Raw genomic sequence first — 21,321 nt, forward strand, 5'->3', positions numbered from 1 at the left:
ACTGTCTTGGTGCCTCCATCGTTGCCTCTACCAGCATCCAGATCTTATCTCCCAGAACAGTGGCCAGGTGCTCTATCACAGCCTCCAAGCTTTGAACATGACAGCCTAGAGGCTGAACTTTTAGACCAAATCTTGCTGCATTAGCAAAAAGCTTCTACCAGACATAACTATTCTGGTAAATGGAAGAGGTTCATCAACTATGCAAAATCGGAGGGTTTCAAACCAATTGCTGCCCCTGCCCACCAAGTCCTCCTGTACCTGACTTCTCTGAAACATGCCAACCTATATCCGCCCAAAGACTTTCTGAATGGCTGGGCCATTCAGAATCATATACAAGCTGGGCCATTCAGAATCATATGACAAGCATTGTGTTAAACCTCTGGACAACATCAAAGTCCATTCCACCAGGGCCATGGCCACCTCTGCTGTTCACTTATCCGACATTGCTTTTTTTGAAATACTTGTAGTGGTGTGCAAACCGGTCCAGTTTGAATCTTGGTCCAACTTGAACTGGGGCGGTTTGAGTAGTTTTGAGTTTGAATTGGCCTGCCCCCACCCAAAGGTGGGGGTGCTGGTACAAGTTCACACTTGACTGGCCCCGGTTTGGATCCACCGCCAATTAAAATAAGCAGCCCTGACTCTTCTCCCACTTCCTCTAGCTCTAGGAAGCCCCCCTGCCCCTTTACTCATAAAGGGTAATTCTCACTGGGTTCCCCTTTATGAGTAGTCCCCTGAACTGGTCCATGAACCAGTTCTAACTGGTCCTGCAGTCGAACCATACTGGGTCCGATTCAACTGCAACTTTACTGGGCCAGATCTGTTTGAATCCAGTTTGGATTTGAACTGAACCGGCCTGGCCATTTCTGTGCACATCCTTAGCCACTTGGTCTTCCAACTTACACTACACTCTGGACATCTGTGCTGTGTCTGAGACTGGTTTTGGGCAGGCTGTATTTAAAAAGTTCTTTAGTTTTACATCTTCAGATCTTCCTCCTTTAAGGAGAGCTCGCTATTCGCCCGTGTTGTGAATCATACCGGATCACCATTAAGATAAACAGGTTGCTCACCTGTAGTTTTTGATATCATTCACAACACTCATCCAGTCTCCTTGCTCTTTTACTTACCTTACTTACCTTACCTGCTGCACTTACCTTACTTTGTAAAGTCCCTTTCTGCAAAGTGGCTATTCAGGAACTGAGAGACTAAGCGCCACCATGAACATCCTCTTCAACGATCTAGGCCTCCAAATCAGTTATGAAAAATCCAAACTGGTACCCACCAGATGTATAGAATTCCTAGGTCTTCTGTTCAATTCCACTCAAGCCAGAGTGCAGAATCAAATCACTTCTTTCTCTAGCAACCCAGGTACTCCGTTGCTGTTGCCACAGAGCCTGGCTATATGGTTTCTATGATGCATGTTCTCCAACACACCCACCTTTGATCCAGGGTCCTTCAAAGTTGGTTCCTGCACAGCTTCCACCCCCACACAGATCCTCAATCTCAGTGGCTCACAGTACCTGCCATAGTCTGCCATTCGCTCCTTTGGTGGACAGATGCCTCCAACCCCCTGGTTCCATGCACTCCTGGGAGGGCTGGGGGGGGTACTTTAAGGGGCAGAGAAGGCGCTGCGTACATGTCCATCCCTGCCCCACCACTTTCTCCCCTCCGACGCTCTCCCAAAAAGCATGGGTGAGGGGCTGCAGTGTTCCTCCTTGCAGCCCCGTTCAGCGTCTCCATGAAAATAGCTGATGCCTGTATGCACGGCAGGGAGAAAGCGGTGGGGCAGGGATGGGCAGGTAGGCAGCTTCTTCCCTGTCATTTAAAGCTACCCCTAGCCCCCACCCTCTGAACCAATTCGAATGCTGGTCGACAGCATTCTGGTTCGGCAATCCAGAAAAGGAGCGCTGAACTGGTTCCTTGAACATCCCAGTGGTGCACACTCCAATTTTATACACTCCAAAGAGTCAAATGAAATGAAATGAAATGGAGAAGAGAGTCTTGGTATCACAGTGGAAGCACAGATATAGGACCAATACTGAGCCTTGTGTATTGTATTAATTATTTCTTGTTTACACAGTCAGACAGGTGTTATTGACTGGTTTGTTTTATCCAGACATTGTGTCCTTCCCAAGAACCTGGGATGGCTGAATTTTATCATCAATACTGTTGGTTATTATAGATATTGTCGCAAAATATAGGCTGTTCCCAGTAAAGCTGCTTTTTGTAATTGGCTGATGGTGATTTCTGTGGCCCCTATGGTGTTGAGGTGCTCTTCAAGTTGTTTTGGAATTGCACCTAGGGTGCCAATTACCTCTGGGATTATTTTGGTCTTTTTCTGCCACAGTCTTTCAATTTCAATTTGTAGATCTTTGTATTTTGTGATTTTTTTCTATTTCTTTTTCTTCTATTCTGCTATCCCCTGGTATTGCTATGTCGATTATTTTAACTTGTTTTTATTTCTTCTCGACTACAGTGATATCTGGTGTATTGTGTGGCAGATGTTTGTCTGTTTGTAGTCAGAAGTCCCATAATATTTTTGCATCTTCATTTTCTACCACTTTTTCAATTTTATGGTCCCACCAATGTTTGGCTACAGGTAGCTTGTATTTTTTGCAGATGTTACAGTGTATCATCCATGCTACCTTGCATCTCTAGCTCTGCCTGGGTCCAGTCTATTATTCCTGCAGTGTATCTGATAACAGGTATAGCCCAGGTGTTGATGGCTTGTATGGTGTTCCCGCCATTGAGTTTGGACTTGAGGATTTTTCTAACTCTTCTGATATATTCACTTCCAATTTTTCTTTTAACTTCAGTGTGTGCGATGTTATCAGCCTGGAGAATGCCCAAGTATTTGTAAGGTTCTTTCTCTTCCAGGTTCTTGATGTTGCTTCCATTGGGCAGTTCTATTCCTTCTGTTTTTCTTATTTTCCCTCTGTTCGTTATTAATGCAGCACACTTGTCTAGTCCAAACTCCATTGCTATATCACTACTGAATATACGGACAGTGTTTAGCAGTGATTCGATTTCTGACTGGGACTTTCCATACAACTTCAGATCGTCCATGTACAGCAGATGGTTGAATTTACTTGATATTTTAGATGTTTGGTATCCGAGGCCTGTTTTGTTTAGTATTTGTGAAAGTGGAGTCATGGCGATTACAAATAACAGAGGGGATAGTGAGTCCCTTTGGAAAATACCTCTTCTAATGCTAACCTGTCCAAGTGTCTTGCCATTGATTGTTAACTGTGTACTCCACATGCTCATGGCTTTTTAAAATAAATATCTGAATATTTTTACTGACACTAGTTGTTTCTAAACATTTTAGTATCCATGTGTGAGGCAATGAGTCGAAGGCTTTCTTGTAGTCAATTCATGCAACACTTAGATTGGTTTTTCTTCTCTTGCAATTTTGTAAAATCACTTTGTCAATCAGCAGCTGGTCTTTTGTGCCTCTGGTGTTCGGGCAATTTCCCTTCTGTTCAACTGGAAGCTGTTTGTTAGGTAATAAGTGTTGCATCACTTCATCTGCTATTATTCCAGTTAATGATTTGAACATGGTTGGCAGGCAGGTTATTGGTCTATAATTACTTGGAACTGCACCTTTTGCTGGGTCTTTCATGATGAGATGAGTTTTCCCAGTTGTTAGCCATTGTTCAATATCACCTCCTTGCAAATTGTGATTGAACTGTTTTGATAGTTGTTTATGAAGGCTTGTTAGGTGTTTAAGCCAAAAGTCATGCAGTTCATCGTCGCCTGGTGCAGTCCAATTTTTAATTTTCTTTGCTTTTTCACTTATTAATTCTGGTGTTATTATTAGATCTTGCATTTGGTGGTTACATTTTTTGACCTCTTTCATCCAGCCTGCTTTTTTGTTATAATCTATTGGATTATCCCATAATTTTCCCCAGAATTGCACTGTTTCTTCTTTATTTGGTGTTTCTATGTTTCTTGCAGTTTCTCCTTCTATGCTGTGGTAGAAACGTCTCTGATTCGACTGGAATTGGAGATTCTGCCTGTGTTGTCTAGTTCTGGCTTCGTATTATTATTATTATTATTAATTCGATTTCTATACCACTCTTCCAAAAATGGCTCAGGGCGGTTTACGCAGAGAAATAATAAATAAATAAGATGGCTCCCTGTCCCCAAAGGGCTCACATTCTAAAAATTAAGCAAACAGTATGCATAATATAAACTAATATTCACTTCCTTGTAGGCACTCAAACTGATGAGAAAAATACAAAATCTAAGTCTTCTGTGAAGGATGCGAGCCAGCCCAAATATTTAACAGGTAATGCACACTAATATAACTGGTGAAAATATAGTGTTAAAGTACCTTACTACAGTTGTATGAGGAATTACCACTTTGCTTTTAAAAAAATGTATTGCAGAGCCAGATATAATGAAGAAAATTAAAAAGAATAAATTGTCCAAAGCTCTCTACTTCATGCACAAGGCTACACTGATGTTTTGCGTAGGATTATCCAATACTTCTGCAAACCAGCTCCTTGAGGTAATATAAATTATATTGTCAATTAATGGAAGTAATAATATTATGGCATTTCTTTTTATGTTTGTCAGTAGCATAATTGATTTTGAAGCATTTTCCTTTAAAATGAATACTCTGAGGAACCTGTTGGTATTTTAATCTTCTCTATATATAATTCTCCTAAACATACCCATCGCTATCATGTGGCAGCTCTTGCGAGAGTTTGCGAGCAGCTGCCTGGCGGATGGGGATGGGGATACAATGGTGGTGGCAGCTGGTCAGCCAGAGGAGGTGGTGGTGGGCCGGCCTGGCTGGTGGGAGCAGGAGGTGGTGGCGGGTGGCCTAGCCTCCAGGAGGAGGAGGCGGGCAGACCCGGCCCAGCCAGCGGGAGCAAGAGGTGGCAGTGGGCTAGCCTGGCCGCCAGGAGGAGGTGGCCGCTACCAGGAGTGGGCGGGAGGAGGTGGCGGGCCGGCTTTTTAGTTGGCCTGCCATCAGTCAGTCAGTCAGTCATGTTTATTTACGGTCATAGACCAAAATTTACATACATAATAATACACGTAATAAAGTAATAATATATACATAATATAATCAGGAACATGGACTCATCCTAATCAGCAATTTCCCGTTAGCATAATCTGATTTACCATCTGTTGTCTAGCCTTCTTAGCTGCCTCACAGAACTTAGCAACTTTAAATGTTACTTCCTCCTTCTGATCTGAGAGCAGATAGTTGACGTAAAATGCATCTGTATGCCCTGCCATCCAGAAAGCACGGGGTGATGGGGAGAGGAAGTGGGCCAGCCAGCTGGCCCACCAGAAGTGTGTATGGGGAGAAGCGGGCGGATAGAAAGCATCTGGTCAGCCAGAAAGCCGGCCGTGTGTGTGTGTGTGTGTGGCGGGGGGAAGCAGTGGCGGTGGGTGGGCTGGCTGGAGGTACAGATGTTCCGTGCCTGGCCCAGCTAGTTACTAAGTATAGCAGGGCTGCCAAATTCTCCAAGGAATGCAGGAGGGCATTCATTACCCCTCCCACCAGCCTAGCAGGTGGGACCACCAAAATTCACTCCATGGGAGGGGTCCCACAATTCCCTACACTAGACTGGAAAAAGCAGGAACCTAACACAAGAACACAGAAAGGGGGGTGGAAAGGGGGGGCCATTTTTTAGAGTGCTATCAAATATTCAGAGCACTTCACAGGTCTTATTCTTATTGGAATCCTTATAATAATCCTGCAAGGTGTAATGGCAGATACCTCTCTATTACAGATGGAAGGCTGAGGGAGTGACTTGCCTAAGGCCATGTAGTGAGTTCATTGCAGAGTTGAGATTTGAACTCAGGAGTTCCTGATTGATAGTGCTTAACCATTATGCTACATCAGCTCTTCAATTAAACATTTTGATAACCATTTATTGAATCTTTTTTAAAAATTTCATATTTGTGTATGAACTGTTAACTGGGTGACTCATTCCTCCATTGTGACCCAACAAACTGAAGCCAACAAGCATCTTTTTGTTGATTACATCCAATTAAATCATGCAGTTTTCAGTTTCAAGATGAGAAACATATTAAACCGAATTGAATATTTAATTGTATAGAAAACGGATACAATTCCAAGGCGTATATAATATTTATGTATATAAGTAGTACATAATAGCATTAAGCAATAGTAATACATAATAGTACCTTTTATCTATTAAGAAAAAAGCAAAGAAAAGCAAAAAATGTATTAAAAGAGAAGGGCACAGCAATGTCTAGGAAGGGGGGCAATGATTATTTCTGGCCAGTCTAATGGAGTAACTTATAACTTATAAACTTTCATTTAAAAAAAAAGCTAGATAATGGAGTGCTAAACAGTGGTAGATCACCAGATGCAGCACAGTGTATGCCTCCTTCTCGTGCAAATGTCGAGTCGACAATAGGTCTTGTGAAAAATTGCCTTTCTGAACACACCCTAACAAGCTGTTCACTAGAGCATTCTTGATCTCACCCCTATGATTCTATGACTGATTATTTATACTTTCTTATTTGTATCTGAAGCATGTGTGTGCCAAATAATAATTTTCTTTGGCTTTAACTTTCAATCACAGGAAGCATTTACTCTAATTCAGAAGGCAGAAGCTGAACAAAATGCACTATGTGCCACTTTGCAACAACCTGCAAGTAGTGTGAAAAGCAAAGTTCCGCCTCCTCCTATTTTGCTTTCCAGGTCACATTGCTCCATGGCATTTAAGCCAGCTCCATTTGCGCCACCTGTGAAGGTAATGCCTAGAGATGTATCTATCAGATGTAGATATCACTAGGGATGTGCATGAACGGCTTGTGCAGCTGCAAGTGGGGTGGGGAGCAGTTCCCCTAAAAGGCAGGTAAGCAGCTCATTACCTGCTCCATCACCACCCTGCCACTCCCCGCCCTGCCAAACTCGTATGCAGGCACCCGAGCTGATCTGGCACTTCCTTAAGGAGGCGCCAAACTGGCTTATGCAGATCCCTATATCTCAACACCTAGAGATGTATATATCAGGTGGTATATAAATAAGATAGATAGATAATGCTTTTTGGCATGCCATCCTCTATAATAAAAGGCTTGGGTGTGCGCCCGTGTCATTTCTCGGCCCGTGTCTTTCTTGGCCGTTCTGGGCATGCGCAGAGCGCATGCCCAGAACGTCCGAGAAAGATACGGCTGCCCAGACACGGGCGGCCATGTTGAGCGACAGCAGGGGGAGCGGGAGGACAGAGGCAGCAGCGGGGGAACCGGGAGGGCTGAGGCTGCAGCGGGGGAACCAGGAGGGCTGAGGCGGCAGCGGGGGAACCGGGAGAGCAGAGACGGCAGTGGGGAACAACAACAAAAAAAAACCAGCGGGGAGAAAAGAAAAGAGTAAAAAGACGGGCCCGCGGGGGGACCGGGAGAGCAGAGACGGCAATGGCGGGAGTTAAAAACTGAAGCGGCAGGGAGATTAGAGCGGGGAGAAGAGACCGGCCCGACCAGCGGCGGAAACATAATGGCGACACACAAAAAAAGAAAAAAAGAAAGAGAGGCGGGGACCGGGAAGGGCAGAGGGGAGCCCTGGCTTTTCCTCCTCCTACTCTCGGCTGCCAAGACGCCGCCGGGAGGGAATCACCTCGGGTCTGCGAGGGGTGCTAAGCAGCCGCTTTTCCAAGGCTGTGGCAGCAGCGGCTTCTGCAGGTGCTGCTGGCCCTGCTGCCCACGCCCCGAGTGCTGCTGGGCGACAGGCAAGCGGCACACACCATCTCCTGCTGCTGCCCGGGAACGTGTGGTCGCTCACTGACACCGCCTCAGCGCGGCCAAGCACACACACCCCTGGCAGGGGCCCGCCTTCCCAGGCCGCCAGCAGGACTACGAGCTTTCGGCAGCAAAGGTCGGCTAGCCCTTTTCCCGGCGGGAGAGCCCAGCAAGAGGCAAGGCACTCTGGGAAGGAAGGAAGGACCCAGCAGCAGCCGCCACCAGGTGCAGCCGACAGCTCCGCCTCCTCCCTGATTTCACAGCACCTCGCCGCAGTCTTCCGACCCCGCGCAGTGAAGCAGGGGCTCTTGCCGCTGTTTCCTGCCGCTGCTCTCTCTCAGGAACCCATTCTTCGCTGTCAGTCAGAGGCACGCTGAACCGCAACCTGTTTACAATGACAAGGTTCCGCTTTGGCCCGTGGGAACGAAGTCTTCCTCAAGAGTGACCGAGAACATGTACAGAGTGCCCTTCCGCCTTCCCGTTGTGTAACCAAGTCCATGGCCCACCCATTTTCCTAGGTGTGAGATTACGAGGTCAGGATTCCTAGGGCAAGTGGCATAAAGATGAGATTGAATCCCAAGACTTATCTTTGTAGAGAGTAACTTCTACACTGAACAGGAGGATTAGGGCAATAGAAAGATGGAAAGAAGGAAAGAAGGAAGGAGAGAAAAGAGAGTGAGGGGAGAGAAAAGGACAAAAGAAAGAAGGAGGGAGGGAAAGAAGGAAAGAGGGAAGGAAGGAAGGAAGGAAGGAAGGAGAAAGAAAAAGGAGAAAGGAGGGAGGGAGAAGGACAAAAGAAAGACGGAAGGGAGGGAGGAGCAGCCAGCCCCAAAGAGCGAGCCCGTTAAAGGAAGAAAAGAGGAAAAGAGAAAGAAAACAGAAAGAAGGGAGTGAGAAGAGGTGGAAGAAAGGAAGGAAAGGAGGGAGAGGGAGAGGGAGAGAGAAGGAAGGGAGGAAAGAGGGAGAGAGAGAAAGGGGAAAAAAGGAAGGAAAGGAGGGCGAGAGGGAGGGAGAAGGAAGAAATGGAGAGAGAGAGAGAGAAGAAAGGAAGGAAAGAAAAAGAAAAAAGAAAGAAGGGAAGGAGAAGAGGGGGAAGAAAGGAAGGAAAGAGAGGGAGAGGGAGAGAAAAGGAAGGAATGAAAGAGAGAGAAAAAGAAAAAAGAAGAAGGAAAGGAAGGCAAGAGAGAGGGAGAAGGAAGAAAGGGGAAAAAAGAAGAAGGTACTAGCGCCCGTTATTTTAACGGGCTTAAAAATACTAGTACTGTATATTTAGACTAAACCACACTTGGTTAACTTTGACTTTTTTGGAGAGTGATTATGCATCCATTAAATGTACATTCTGTTTTCATCAAAGTATACTTTTGTTTATAGAGAATACACTTCAGTATTTTTTTTTTGTTCAGTTTTCATTATCAGACAAGATATTCATCCATTATTAGATCTTTTACATTTAAGGTTTGTCAGTAAATATTTTTGTGCTTACATTTTTTTAATTGACAAAAGAGAAATTAGTCATCTTTTGCATATGCAGCGCCAACATTTTCTTTCTGCATAGTACCTTTTCACAAATATAAGGTATCACCACTAGGTGGTATAACGTGTTCAGCTTTTTTCCTTTCTCTATGTTCTTTTAAAAGTTTTTTTAAAATTGCAGATACACTGTATACCAGAACATTCACCACTCTGATTTCTATTTTTAGAAAAATGGATTAGATTTTATTAGTTGATATTCTAAATTTTGTTGAAATATAGATGAATAAAATATTTAAATATTAAGTCCATACAGCTCAACATTTTAATTACTTTTTAGATTGACAAATGATTTGTTTTTCCTTAAAATGAATATATTTTGCTTGACAATTAGTATTGTATCTTGTATGACTTATTGATGTATTTCTGTGGGTTCCTATGGGAACACAAACAGCTTCATTATCTGCTCTGGAACAAATTATTGCATAGGTCAAATTGCTGTATTAATTCGATACTATCACAGAGATTATTCCATGGCCTAGGTATCCTCACAGCTAATAGAAATGGTAGCAAAGTTAGAATTAGATATAAACATTATTGGAGAGAGTGAGACATTTCTATATTGGAGACTAATAAGTCAATAAACATTTTTCTTTTTAAACAACCTGCAATGAGTTGGTGATGTTATGTATGTTATGGAGTTTATAATTTCCTATAGAGACAAAAACACATTCAGCCTTTAAGTTACATAATGTGACAATCAGGTTCCACACCATGCTGCTTGTGTGCTAGGCAAGTGTTAAACCATAATGTTGTCGCAACTGTATAAGTGAGAAATTAAATTAATTATAATGAGCAAACTGTTTAGCGGCTATTATGTATGCAGAAAAGATGTGACCTAACCTTTAGCAACCATGGCCATACTATCTGCAGATGGCTAATTTCAGTGGTCTAGTCAGTAATGCAATCATTGATGTAAAGAAAGTATGTGTACATGTCAATGCAAATATTTCCATTATCTTTAATTCTTAACTTAGATCAGTTTTTAGACTATTGGTTTTATGTTGTTTTTATTGGTATGGTATATTGTTTAAAAATGAAGCTGTACTCACACACAGCCTAACCCAGGCAAGGAAAGCTGTGTGAGAGAACCTTTGGGATTGGGCCTTATCCTGGTGGGGCAGCACTGCCTAGCCCAGCTTTTAGCCTGGATTTTAGCTAAAACTAAGGGAGTGAGCACTCCCTTAATCCAGGCTTCTTGCTCATGTGCAAGATTGGGCTGATTCCAGCCCGGCTGCACACAGAGATGGGTGCCTAGAGCATCCGTCTCCTGAAGGAATCCCCCAGTGCACTGTGCTTGGCACGTGGTACATTGTGGGATACCTGGAAGCCGGGACGCCTTGTCCTGACTCTCCGATAATGGATCATGTGGGAGCACAGACGGCTCTCCCACCAACATTTTGCTAGTCATCTGGGAAGAAGATGAGTGAAGCCAAGCCGTCTCCACTCCACCTGCCCACCCCACCCCACCCCTGTCCATCCCATCCCTACCCAGCCTGGTAGTGTGAATGACCTCAATTTTAAATTGTGAGCTGCTGTGCCTCTTTTTAACAAGGAAGGGTGGGGCATAAATTGTTACAACAAACAAGCAGCTTTTCATATATATTTAATAAATAAATACAGTTTTTTAAACTTGCACATTCTTACTTTGCTCTCGGTGTCCAAGTTTCCAAATGATATATTAAGATGAACCATTCCATGGATTCACCATATCACCAATAAATCTGATAATAATAAAAATAAAATATATTTAGAAACTGTAATTAAATTATAATGATTTGGAAAATATTTTTCCTATAAGTGGCAGTTGACCTGCCTAATTGTATGTGAACGTATTTATTTAGTAGTCCTAAATTTAATAGGACTTACTTGCTAATAAGTATTCTTAGGATTGTCACATGCTACATGCTCACATGAGCAGTGGTACGGTGAAGGGAAATGCTGGGAGTGGGAGGACTTCCCCTCCTACATCCCAGATTGCCCTGGGGCACAAGTGTGGTGGCTGCTCTCGTTAAAGCAGAGTTTGCTGTTGATTCATATATTTCACTTGTCTGTCTATTTATTTTTAAAGGTTTCATGGTATAGTATTTTTGGATGTGTGGCAGAAGGAAGCAATCCAAAAGTCAGGTTAAATCATTACAATCTTGAGAACACAGCAGAAATGGTAAGATTATCTGTAATAATGCCTCTTTGTTAATGTGTTCGTCTGACTGCTTTCTCCTTCTGAACCTTATTGCTGGCATGGGCAGAAGAGGTGCTAACTGAAAAGAAGGGAAAGAAGAATATAAGGGTATTCACATGTGCAGCCTAACCCAGGCTAGGGCAGCCCAGCATGTGAAGTGCTGGGAGTGCTGCCCCCGTCCCATACCTCACTTCTTAACCCAGCGTTTAGCTGAGGCCGGCAGACAAGCGAACCACAGGTTCTGGGCAATCACTGCCAGGTTAAATACCCGTCCTCCCACCCTGGCCTGCTGCCATTTCTGGCAGCGAGCTGGGGGGAAGGAGTGGCCTCACTGAGCATGGCGGCTGCTCTAATGAGAGCAGCCACTGCACTCATGCCCTGAGGCATCCTGGGATGTGGGAGGGGTAAGTCCTCCCACTACCAGCATTTCCCTTCACCGTACCACCGCTCATGTGAGCATGTGGCACGGCGGAGGGGAGGACGCTGGTCATTTATCTGCCAGAGAAATGTGTACAACCTCAGAGCCCCTGGTGGTGCAGTGGTAAAAACTGCCGCCCTGTAACCAGAAGGTTACAAGTTCGATCCTGACCAGGTGCTCAAGGTTGACTCAGCCTTCCATCCTTCCGAGGTCGGTAAAATGAGTACCCAGAATGTTGGGGGGCAATATGCTAAATCATTGTAAAACCGCTTAGAGAGCTTCCAGCTATAGAGCGGTTTATAAATGTAAGTGCTATTATGTGCTTGGGGGAACCTGGAGCTTTCACTTGGGAAGCAGTTCACCTAAATGCCGACCCCACTTGTAAAGTAAAGGTAAAGTGTGCTATCAAGTCGATTACGACTCCAGGTGACCACAGGGCCCTGTGGTTTTCTTTGGTAGACTACAGGAGGGGTTTACCATTGCCTCCTCTCACACAATATGAGATGTTGCCTTTCAGCATCTTCCTGTATCGCTTCTGCCCGATATAGTAGCAGCGGGGATTCAAACTGGCAACCTTCTGCTTGTTAGTCAAGCATTTCCCTGCTTAGGAAGTGCATAAAGAAATAGCCCCGTGTTTCCCTGCTTTAGTGAGGCGCTTGTGCATTTATGACATAATCAACCACTTCTCTTATTCCCCCCTTCATCTCAGAGCTACTTGCATCTTCCCTGCTAAGGTGACTCTGGGGAAGGGAAAAAAAACCTAGTACTGAAGATTAAAGTTAGCATACCTCTTTGACGTGGTCTCTGTCTTCTACATATATGGGCTATGCACCTGCACAGATACCTCATTGGAACCTAACAAGCTCGATTTCTCCTACTTTGGGTGGGAATCCCGCCCCCAGCCTCTGTATGCGGCTGCGCCACTCCTCATCCCCTCAGTCTTTCTTCGTCTGCACTTCAGCAAACATCGTGGAATCTTCAGCTTGGCAACGAGTAAGTGCTAGATATCCCTTGGTTTTTTTCTCCTGTTTTTTCTCTTTTCTGATTTCTCTTTATTTAATCTTCATGTAGTTGCATTTTTTTCTTTGGCGTTTTTATTTTAACAGGCTTTCCTTTGCTTGAAGCTCCGGTCCCGGCTGGGATGGAGTGTGGTGGCCTGCTGGTCTTCGGCGTGTATGCTGGGCACAAAGAACTTTAAAAAGTGTGTCCGCTGCGGATCGAAGCTTCCTTCCCCAATACGCACGCCAAGTGCCTCTTGTGCTTGGGGGAGTCCCACATTGTTGAGACCTGTCTGCACTCTCAGAAGTTTACAAAACAGGCTTGCAGAAATAGGGCTTCTTGCTTGTACACAGCCTTGTGGGATCTGGCTCTCCGTTCTTCGGAAGCCTTAGCATTGAAACAGTAGTTGAAAATGGCTGCATTGATACTGGCGGACTGTGCGGCAGCTGCTGCCGTGGAGACCGAAGGCCAGACCCCAGTATCGGTATTGACGCCTTCAAATGCTCGGCCTTCAGTAGATTTGAGTGAAAGGACACACTCAGAGGAGCTCCCTTCGTATCAGCCCCCTACGGTGCAGAAGGCCTCCCCGAACTCGTTTGGATCGGTGTCGAAGGCCAAGAAAAAGAAGACTAAGTCACATAAACACCTACCAGCAGGTCAACAACTGCCCCAGATTCCCAAGACGAAGAGATTGGAAGACGCCCAGAAATCAACAGCCCCGGCACCTAAGAAGGCTAAGATGGCCTTGGTTAGTTTGACACAGAAATCTTCGGTATCGACACTCCCTGATTCACCTGTGGCAGCAGAGGCTTTCGACTCAGTCGTGGTGGGGGAGCCGGAATATACCTCATTTGAGGAAGAAACCTACTCTCCATCCAAGCTTGCTGAGGGTGCTTCATGGCTGCCTAGACGTAGATCGCCCCCGCATCGATATCAAGAGGAGTGCTCCTCGACTTATAGGCAGGATCTTTCCTGGGATCATCGGGATTGATATCGTACGATGGAGTATCGTTCCCCCCTCTTAGAAGCTGAGTGTTCCTATAGCTCTTGGCGTCAAGACCCTGGTTCCTATGATACATACCAGGTGGACTGTAGATTGGACTATTCAGACTATGTTCAGTCCCATTGTGGGTTGCGCTACCTGGAGGAGCCTGGGTACAGACAGTCTATGGTGCTGAGGGCTTGGTGTGAGCCCCCCTCACATTCGGAAGGGCGACAATGTTCCTGCTCACCACATTGTTCCCCACGGGATCAAGAGGATTGTGGTGAGGTGCTTCCCTTGGTACCTGCTCTGCGCCAAGATATAGTGCCGGCTCGGGGGCTGCGATCGGATCCCCCGGCCTCGGTACCAGACAATCCTGCTGGCATGCCGGGCTCCCCCTCGGGTTCGATGCCCACAACCCAGGACCTGTCAGTCCTGCTGGACCCTGTGTCTGACAGCGAGGATAGCTCTAAGGACTCTGAGATTGTCTCCCTGGGGTTGTCCCCGCTCGATATCCAATTGGATTCTAAGCAGGTCTCCTTGTTGAAAGATCTCAAGCTGTACATGGCCTATGTGGCCCGTTTGGCTTCGGCCTTGGGAGTGAACCTGGGTAACCAGCAGAAGGGTGAGCTGGACCCCCTGTTCAGCTGGATTGACTCAGAGGCCAAGGTGCCAGCTGCCTTGCCCTTCAACCTGGCCTTGTTGAAGGTTGTGAAAGCCCACTGGAAGAAGCCTAATACGCTCTCTCAACCGAATAGGCGCCTTGAGAACTTCTACAGGGTACAATTCCAGGAGGACACGGCCTTCTTGAAAAGCCACCCCAGCCTGAACTCTATTGTTATGGAGGCTTCCTTGCAGAGCTGCAGGGGTCATAGCCAGTCGACCCCAAGCGATAAAGAAGGCAAGAAATTCCTTTGGGAGAAGGCTTTATTCCACTGCAGCCTTACACTTGCGTCTGGCAAATTATCAGGCCTATAATGCCCATTCAGCCATGATACTAGCTGGGTGACTCTGGGCCAGTCACTTCTCTCTCAGCCTAACCTACTTCACAGGGTTGTTGTGAGGAGAAACCTAAGTATGTAGTATAGTGCTCTGGACTCCTTGGAGGAAGAGTGGGATATAAATGTAAAAATAAATAATAATGCCCGATATAACCACTTTTTGTGGGAGAAAGTGGGTCCCTTCCTGGATCTCCTTCTGCAGGACAAGAGGGATTCTGCAAAATCCTTTTTTAGGGAAGCCATTCAAGTGTCCAAACAGGAATTTGATTCAGCCTGTCACTTAGTGGATCCCCTCTCAATTCAAGGCCCTGCCCTTCGGCCTCACCACTGCACTGAGGGTCTTTATGAAGGCTTGGCCCCAGTGGTGACGTTCTTGCAGGAGCAAGGTATACAGGTACTGCTATTTCTGGACGATTGGCTGGTCGTGGTGAGCACCCAGTGGGCAGTTCTGACTGCCCTAGAAACCATGGTCGATACCTTGGAGGCATTGGGGTTCCAGATAAACTTAAAAAAATCTCAGCTGGAACCCACCCAGTGAATTCAGTTCATTGGGCTGATATCTGACATGACCTTGGAGAAGGTCTTCTTTCCAGGGGACCGCATAGTGACTCTCTGGAGGCTAGCTGCCGCTCTCCTGGCCGGGGGCCCGCAGACCATGTGTTCCGTACAACTCCTATTAGACCACATGGCATCGACCACTTATGTTCTGCCTTAAGTGCGTCTTTGGATGTGCGTCATTCAACAATGGTAACCCCCTTCGGGATCCAGACCATCTAGAGCGCTCGCTCCCTCCTTGGGTGCAGGAAACTGCACAGTGGTGGATGGAATTCCGGCACCTGAGTGTTGGCAATCCTTTCCAGACACTTCCAGCCAGCCAAGTGGTCATGACGGAAGCATCAGAACTGGGCTGGGGAGCTCACTTGGACGGGTTTCAACTGAGTGGACATTGGAGCGGACTCGGCACATCAATTACCTGGAGCTGTTGGCCATTTTCAGTGCTCTCAAAGGCTTCTTGCCCTTGTTGGGGGGCCGTTCGGTGCTGATACAGACAGACAACATGATGATGAAGGCCTACATCAATCTCCAGGGCAGCACGTCCTCGAGGATCCTTCTGTTTCTGCCGCTGGACCTGTGGCATTGGTGCCTGGCTCACGGGGTATTGTCTCAGGCAGTCCATATCCAGGGTGTGCTAAATGTCCAGGCGAACACTCTGAGCAGGATGACTGTGCTCTCCCACGCGTGGGAGCTGCATCAGGGTGTTCTGAGGGACATATTTGTGGATTGGAGGGTTCCTACCTATTTCTCTCCAGGGACAATGCACAATGTGCCCTCTATTGCTCCAGGGGAGGAGAGGGCGAGGGTTCTCTGGGGGATGCCTTCATCCTGTCGTGGACGGGCGTCTCCTGTATGTGTTCCCTCCGTTTCCTCTCATTCCGAAGGTCTTACGCAAATTGAGGGTGGATTGGGCCAGGGCAATCCTGATAGCCCTATGGTGGCCCAGGAGGCCTTGGTTTCTGACCCTGAAGCGCTTGGCGGTGGACTACAAGCGCCTTCCTCTCAGGCTGTCCCAGGAACAGGGACGAGTGCTGCACCCGGATATTCGTTCCCTCCCCTTGACTGCATGGCGGGTCCTGCTGACATCCCATTGAGACTGAAGGAGGTGTTGATGGCTGCTCAGAAGCAATCCATGAGGAAGTCCTATGACCATAAATAGACTCACTTTATGTCCTTTGCTGCCCTGCATGGGTTTGATACCTTTAATCCTTCTGTACAGGATATTTGTAATTATCACTTGTCCCTTAAGGAGTCTTTTAAAACTTTCATGGTTAAAAGTTTTCTGAAGGGGTTGACACACATGTTCCCGGATGATCCGGTCATGTCGCCAGCCTGGGACTTGTCTGTGGTGTTGACTGGTCTTTTACGGCCACCCTTTGAGCCTTTGGCTTCTATTGACCCACGTATCTTGACCTGGAAGGTCGCCTTTTTGGGGGCAATTACCTCAGCCAGAAGGGTAAGTGAGTTGAGGGCCCTGAGGGCCGACCAACCATGCCTGCAGTTCCATAAAGACACGGTTGTACTCAGGACGGATGTCAGATTCCTACCAAAGGTGGTGTCCATGTTTCACCGCTCGTCCCCACTCACTTTGCCTGTGTTCTTTCCAAATCCTTCATCGGATGCGGAGAGACGGTTTCACCATTTAGACGTTAGAAGGGCCTTGTCCTTTTATGTTCAGAGATCTGCTGAGTGGAAGAAGTCTCCCTCCTTGTTTGTGTTGTACGATGGGCTGCGTAAAGGGCTCCAAGTCTCAGCCCAGTCCTTGTCCAGGTGGATAGTCTCCACTATTGAACTCTGCTATCAGTTGGCCAATAAGCAGTTGCCTGCTAATGTGAAGGCACATTCTGTTAGGTCCGTGGCGGCCTCTGTGGCCTTTGACCTTGCAGTCCCGTTGGACACTATATGTCAGGCAGCTACTTGGGCTTCGCCCTACTAATTTATTCAACATTATGCTATTGATGTTAGAGCATGAAATGATGCTGTATTTGGCAGGAGTGTCCTGTAATCTATTTTCAGTTTATTTATTTATTAAATTTATACCCTGCCCAAACTTACATCTCTTACAAGTTGAATTTACTTGTTCTGAAAAAAATCTTTCTGGTTATTTACATGTTGCCTCTGTTTCTTCCCTCCTCCTTGGGTGTTTGCTTGTTATGTGTCCATATGTGTAGAAGACAGAGACCACGTCGAAGAACTACAGGTGACTCACCTGTAATGATGGTTCTTCTAGTGGTCATCTATATGCCTTCCCATCCTCCCCACAGTGTTCGCTGAAACTGGACTCTGTGACTGAGGGGATAAGGAGTGGCGCAGCCACATATAGCGGCTGGGGGCGGGGTTCCTGCCCAAAGCAGGAGAAATTGAGCTTGTTAGGTTCCGACGAGGTCTCTGTGCAGACGCATAGCCCATATGTGTAGAAGTACAGATGACCACTAGAAGAACCAACGTTCATGGGCCTTTGCAAACATTAGCAACTAGTGGCAGGATTGTATATGCAAAATTTGATGTCTGTAGGTAATCGGGAAGCATGACTTGTTTTTGTTGCACAAACACATGCACAAACTCTTCAAAATATGTAATAGATTATATCAGTTTACTAATACAAGTTTATGACTGCAACTTTATAGAAGACAACAAATTAACTACAAAACACATTTACAGATTAAAGGATCTGTGACCTTGGAGATGACAGATTTAGATTCAGGTATTTCCATTAATGCTAATCTGGCAGGACTCACTAAGTCACTACTAGATGGTAATTACGAAAGTAATGGTAGATTTTGAAGCCTTTCCAGGTGTAAAGAAAATGCCTAAGACAATAGTATTTCTGATTTGTAAGATGTTTTCGTTTAACAAGGATTAATGTCAGAAAAATTATTTCATATAGATATTGTGATGTGATGGAACAAAGATACAGCTCTGCTTAAAGATAACAATTTGATCTTAGTGGTGATCAGGTATCTTTCACAGTGTGGGTTTTGCACCTGTGCAATAGCTCCTCGAAGTTTTCTGAAGCTCTGCCCTTCGCATGAGGAGCCTACTTTGCTGCCAGAGTGGTTTCTTGCTCAGTTCTTTCTTGACCGCCATTGCGAGTGCTTCCCTCGAGATTTGCGACTTGGTCGTGCTTGGTTCCTGAAAGACAAAAGTTTGATGGTTTGCTTAAGTGCTTTTTCTGTACTTCAGATCATTTTTCTGACTACTTTTTGCCTCACAGATTGGTTTAGTTTGCCTTCTCTTGGTCTAATGGACACTAAAATAACTTTTAAGTGGTATTCCTCCTGCTGCGGGACCCTTCCCTCTTCCAACAAACATGACTTCTGTCTGCTTTGCCTCAGGGAGGATCACAACATCCACACCTGCATAATTTGCTTATCTTTTTCTAAGCAAACTAGCAAACTATCAGTTTCTACATTCAGCTTTTCTGGAATTCATGCCTCTCTGATATCGCTTCCAATACTGATTCCATCTGAGCCTACATCACTGAAAGACCACCTTACGCCATCCTTCATCTTGATTGCCTGCCTTTGAGAGTCATTTTGCATCGACTCTGTTGGTTTAGAAGGATTTCCGTCTTCTATACAACATCATCCTTGGATCACCGATAATGGCACCCTCTGGATCAACTTTTAGGGGTTTCATCTTACATGGTCTTGACATTGATGAAGAGGCTGGATCCAACACTGTGCAGGTCCTAAAACAGCTTTTGCCTCAACGGTGAGAGCAACACCTGTACACTCCCCATCTTTTTTCCAAAGTCACCCTTGGAAGGAAAGTTAACACTTCTTGCTCCCAATTTAGGAGGAGGACAGATTATTGGAGCTCGCCAGGTGCTCTTAATCCTGGTTACATCAGGAGAACGGGAAGGTTCAAAGATCCACCCTACGTGCCTTCATCATCTGTTACTTATGACTGAGAAATTCAAGATGTGGCAGCTTAAAGAAATAAAATCCACCATCAATTCCCTAAGTCAGACATCTCCTACGATCAAAGATTCATTTTTCAAATGTCCTCTGGACCTTTTATTACCAGAACTGCACCGGAGCAATTGCCTAGGTGCTCTGGCTATGCTTTTGGCTGTGTGGGGAAATCAACTAAAACTAGTGGTGCAGCTCTGACACAGTATCATTTTAAGCGAATTTGGTATATTGGAAAGACGAGAGAGGCTTTGTATCTTACTTAAAGGTTCTTGGTGCAATAGTGCCTGGAGAGTGGAGAATGAGGCAAGGAGGGAGGCGAGACAGACTCAGAGAGATAGCTTAGGGTGTGAGTGTTACCTATCCTTTCCTAGTGCATTAGTTGTACAAAGGTCAGGCAGAGTGCCTCCTCAGGAGTAGGGCAGAGTCGAGAGGGGAAGAAGGAGTGAGGCCACAAGCGCATCTCATGTGTGTTGTTCATGGATAGCAAGCATCCAACCAGGTCCAACAGATTCTGAAGCTATGTGGCTTGTTCAGGGTAAATATTCTACAAATCATACCCTGGGGCAGTATCAGGTCAATCAAGCAGCATTCCCACCCTGAAGGGTAAGGAGTGTTTGGCGAAACAAAAGTGTCCATTGCTAGGGTGGGCTTAATGCAGGTGTGTCCCAAAATGGTTGGAAGACAAAGACGAGTTCAAGCTATGCAAGTGTTTATATGAATGATAAAAATGGAGATGTTTGCCTACCCTCTTGAAACTCAGTTGTCTTAGGTGCAAAGATGTGACACTTTTGTTTATGATGAGTTGTCCTCCCTTATCTTTACCAGTCACTCAGTTAACTTTAACCTTCTTTACTGAGCACTTATACCTTATCACTTGGACTGGAGTATCCCGCCCAAGACAGCTTTACTTTTGATAGGTCTATCAGCTGGCTTGTCTCCCAAATTGAGTGATTGGCAACACCCTGATGCAGCCTTCCTGACTCTTTGGCCTGGAGCCATGTTGCCAAACTCTGCTTGTGCAAATGACCAGCTCATGCCAAAAGGCTGGAATTGTGCAGGGTGAAAAGTTCATTGAGGATAGTTAGCTTGTTGGCTTGTTAGCTTGGTGCATTTGTTATATCATAGAGAACTTTTTGCATGACCCCAAAGTTTGGCTTTTGGCAATACCCGCACCTGTGACGCAGCCCCCTGCAGAACAGCCAACCAAAACAGACAACCTGGCTTCCCCTATAAGGCAAGCTGCTACAACAACCTGGGAAGTAGCCCCTACTCCTGAGAAACAGGATTCAAATGATGATTATGCTTCTACCTCTGAATCCGATGATGATACCACACATAAGAGAGACTCTGTTGGACCCCTCTCCTGACAATAGTGTACCAAACAACCCATCCAATTCTCCAGCTGAGGAGACTAACTCTTATTGAATACAGGTTGCTGATATGGCCAGAGTACTTGGCTTATAACTTAAATTGCTGGCCCAAGAAGTCAAAGACCCTGTCTACAACTTCATTGCCTCTACCCTGCAGCACTTCCAGTGCTGCCAGTTTTGGTCAACTCTGCTAAGTCACCATGGGACACTCTGTCTACTTCCACATGCACCTCTAGATGCCTGGGAAGGTTTTACAGGGGATGACTGCAAACTTCTTTTGAGATGCCCTCCACCGAATTCATTGGTGGTGGACTGTGCTATGGGAAACAGATCAGGGCAAAAACACTCTGCCCAGATTGACAAAGGGGGAAAAGAAACTAGACTCTGTCATTCGAAAAGTTTACTCCTCTTCTTCTCTATCTGTGAAAATAATGAGTTATATGGCTTGCATGGCTAAGTATCACTACTAAGTTTGGGAAAACCTCAAATATGATCTTAAAGATGCTCTTGAAACAATCTAATCTAAGTTCAAGGAGGTTCTTTCAAAATGGGCTGATATTACACACCAACACCTTAGCACCGCGAAACACCTCATGGAGACAGAGACTCACACACTGGCCAGAGCCATCTCTCTCTATAAGCATG

General features: G+C 45.7%; 1 protein-coding gene across 5 annotated transcripts in view; it reads left to right on the plus strand.

Annotated features, from left to right (window-relative positions):
- The window catches only part of CFAP54 (cilia and flagella associated protein 54), a 264,824-nt gene that overhangs the window by 67,041 nt on the left and 176,462 nt on the right, over positions 1-21,321 (plus strand). For 4 of the 5 annotated variants that reach the window (XM_053252437.1, XM_053252438.1, XM_053252440.1 and 1 more), the window contains exons 19-22: positions 4,214-4,288; positions 4,389-4,510; positions 6,570-6,740; positions 11,324-11,416. In XM_053252437.1, coding sequence (XP_053108412.1) covers positions 4,214-4,288; positions 4,389-4,510; positions 6,570-6,740; positions 11,324-11,416 — 461 coding nt within the window. The remainder of the gene's footprint in view (positions 1-4,213; positions 4,289-4,388; positions 4,511-6,569; positions 6,741-11,323; positions 11,417-21,321) is intronic. The other variant, XM_053252439.1, reaches the window with a different exon arrangement.

The sequence above is a fragment of the Hemicordylus capensis genome, chromosome 5 (assembly GCF_027244095.1).
Source record: "Hemicordylus capensis ecotype Gifberg chromosome 5, rHemCap1.1.pri, whole genome shotgun sequence".
In the NCBI taxonomy this organism is placed as follows: domain Eukaryota; kingdom Metazoa; phylum Chordata; class Lepidosauria; order Squamata; family Cordylidae; genus Hemicordylus; species Hemicordylus capensis.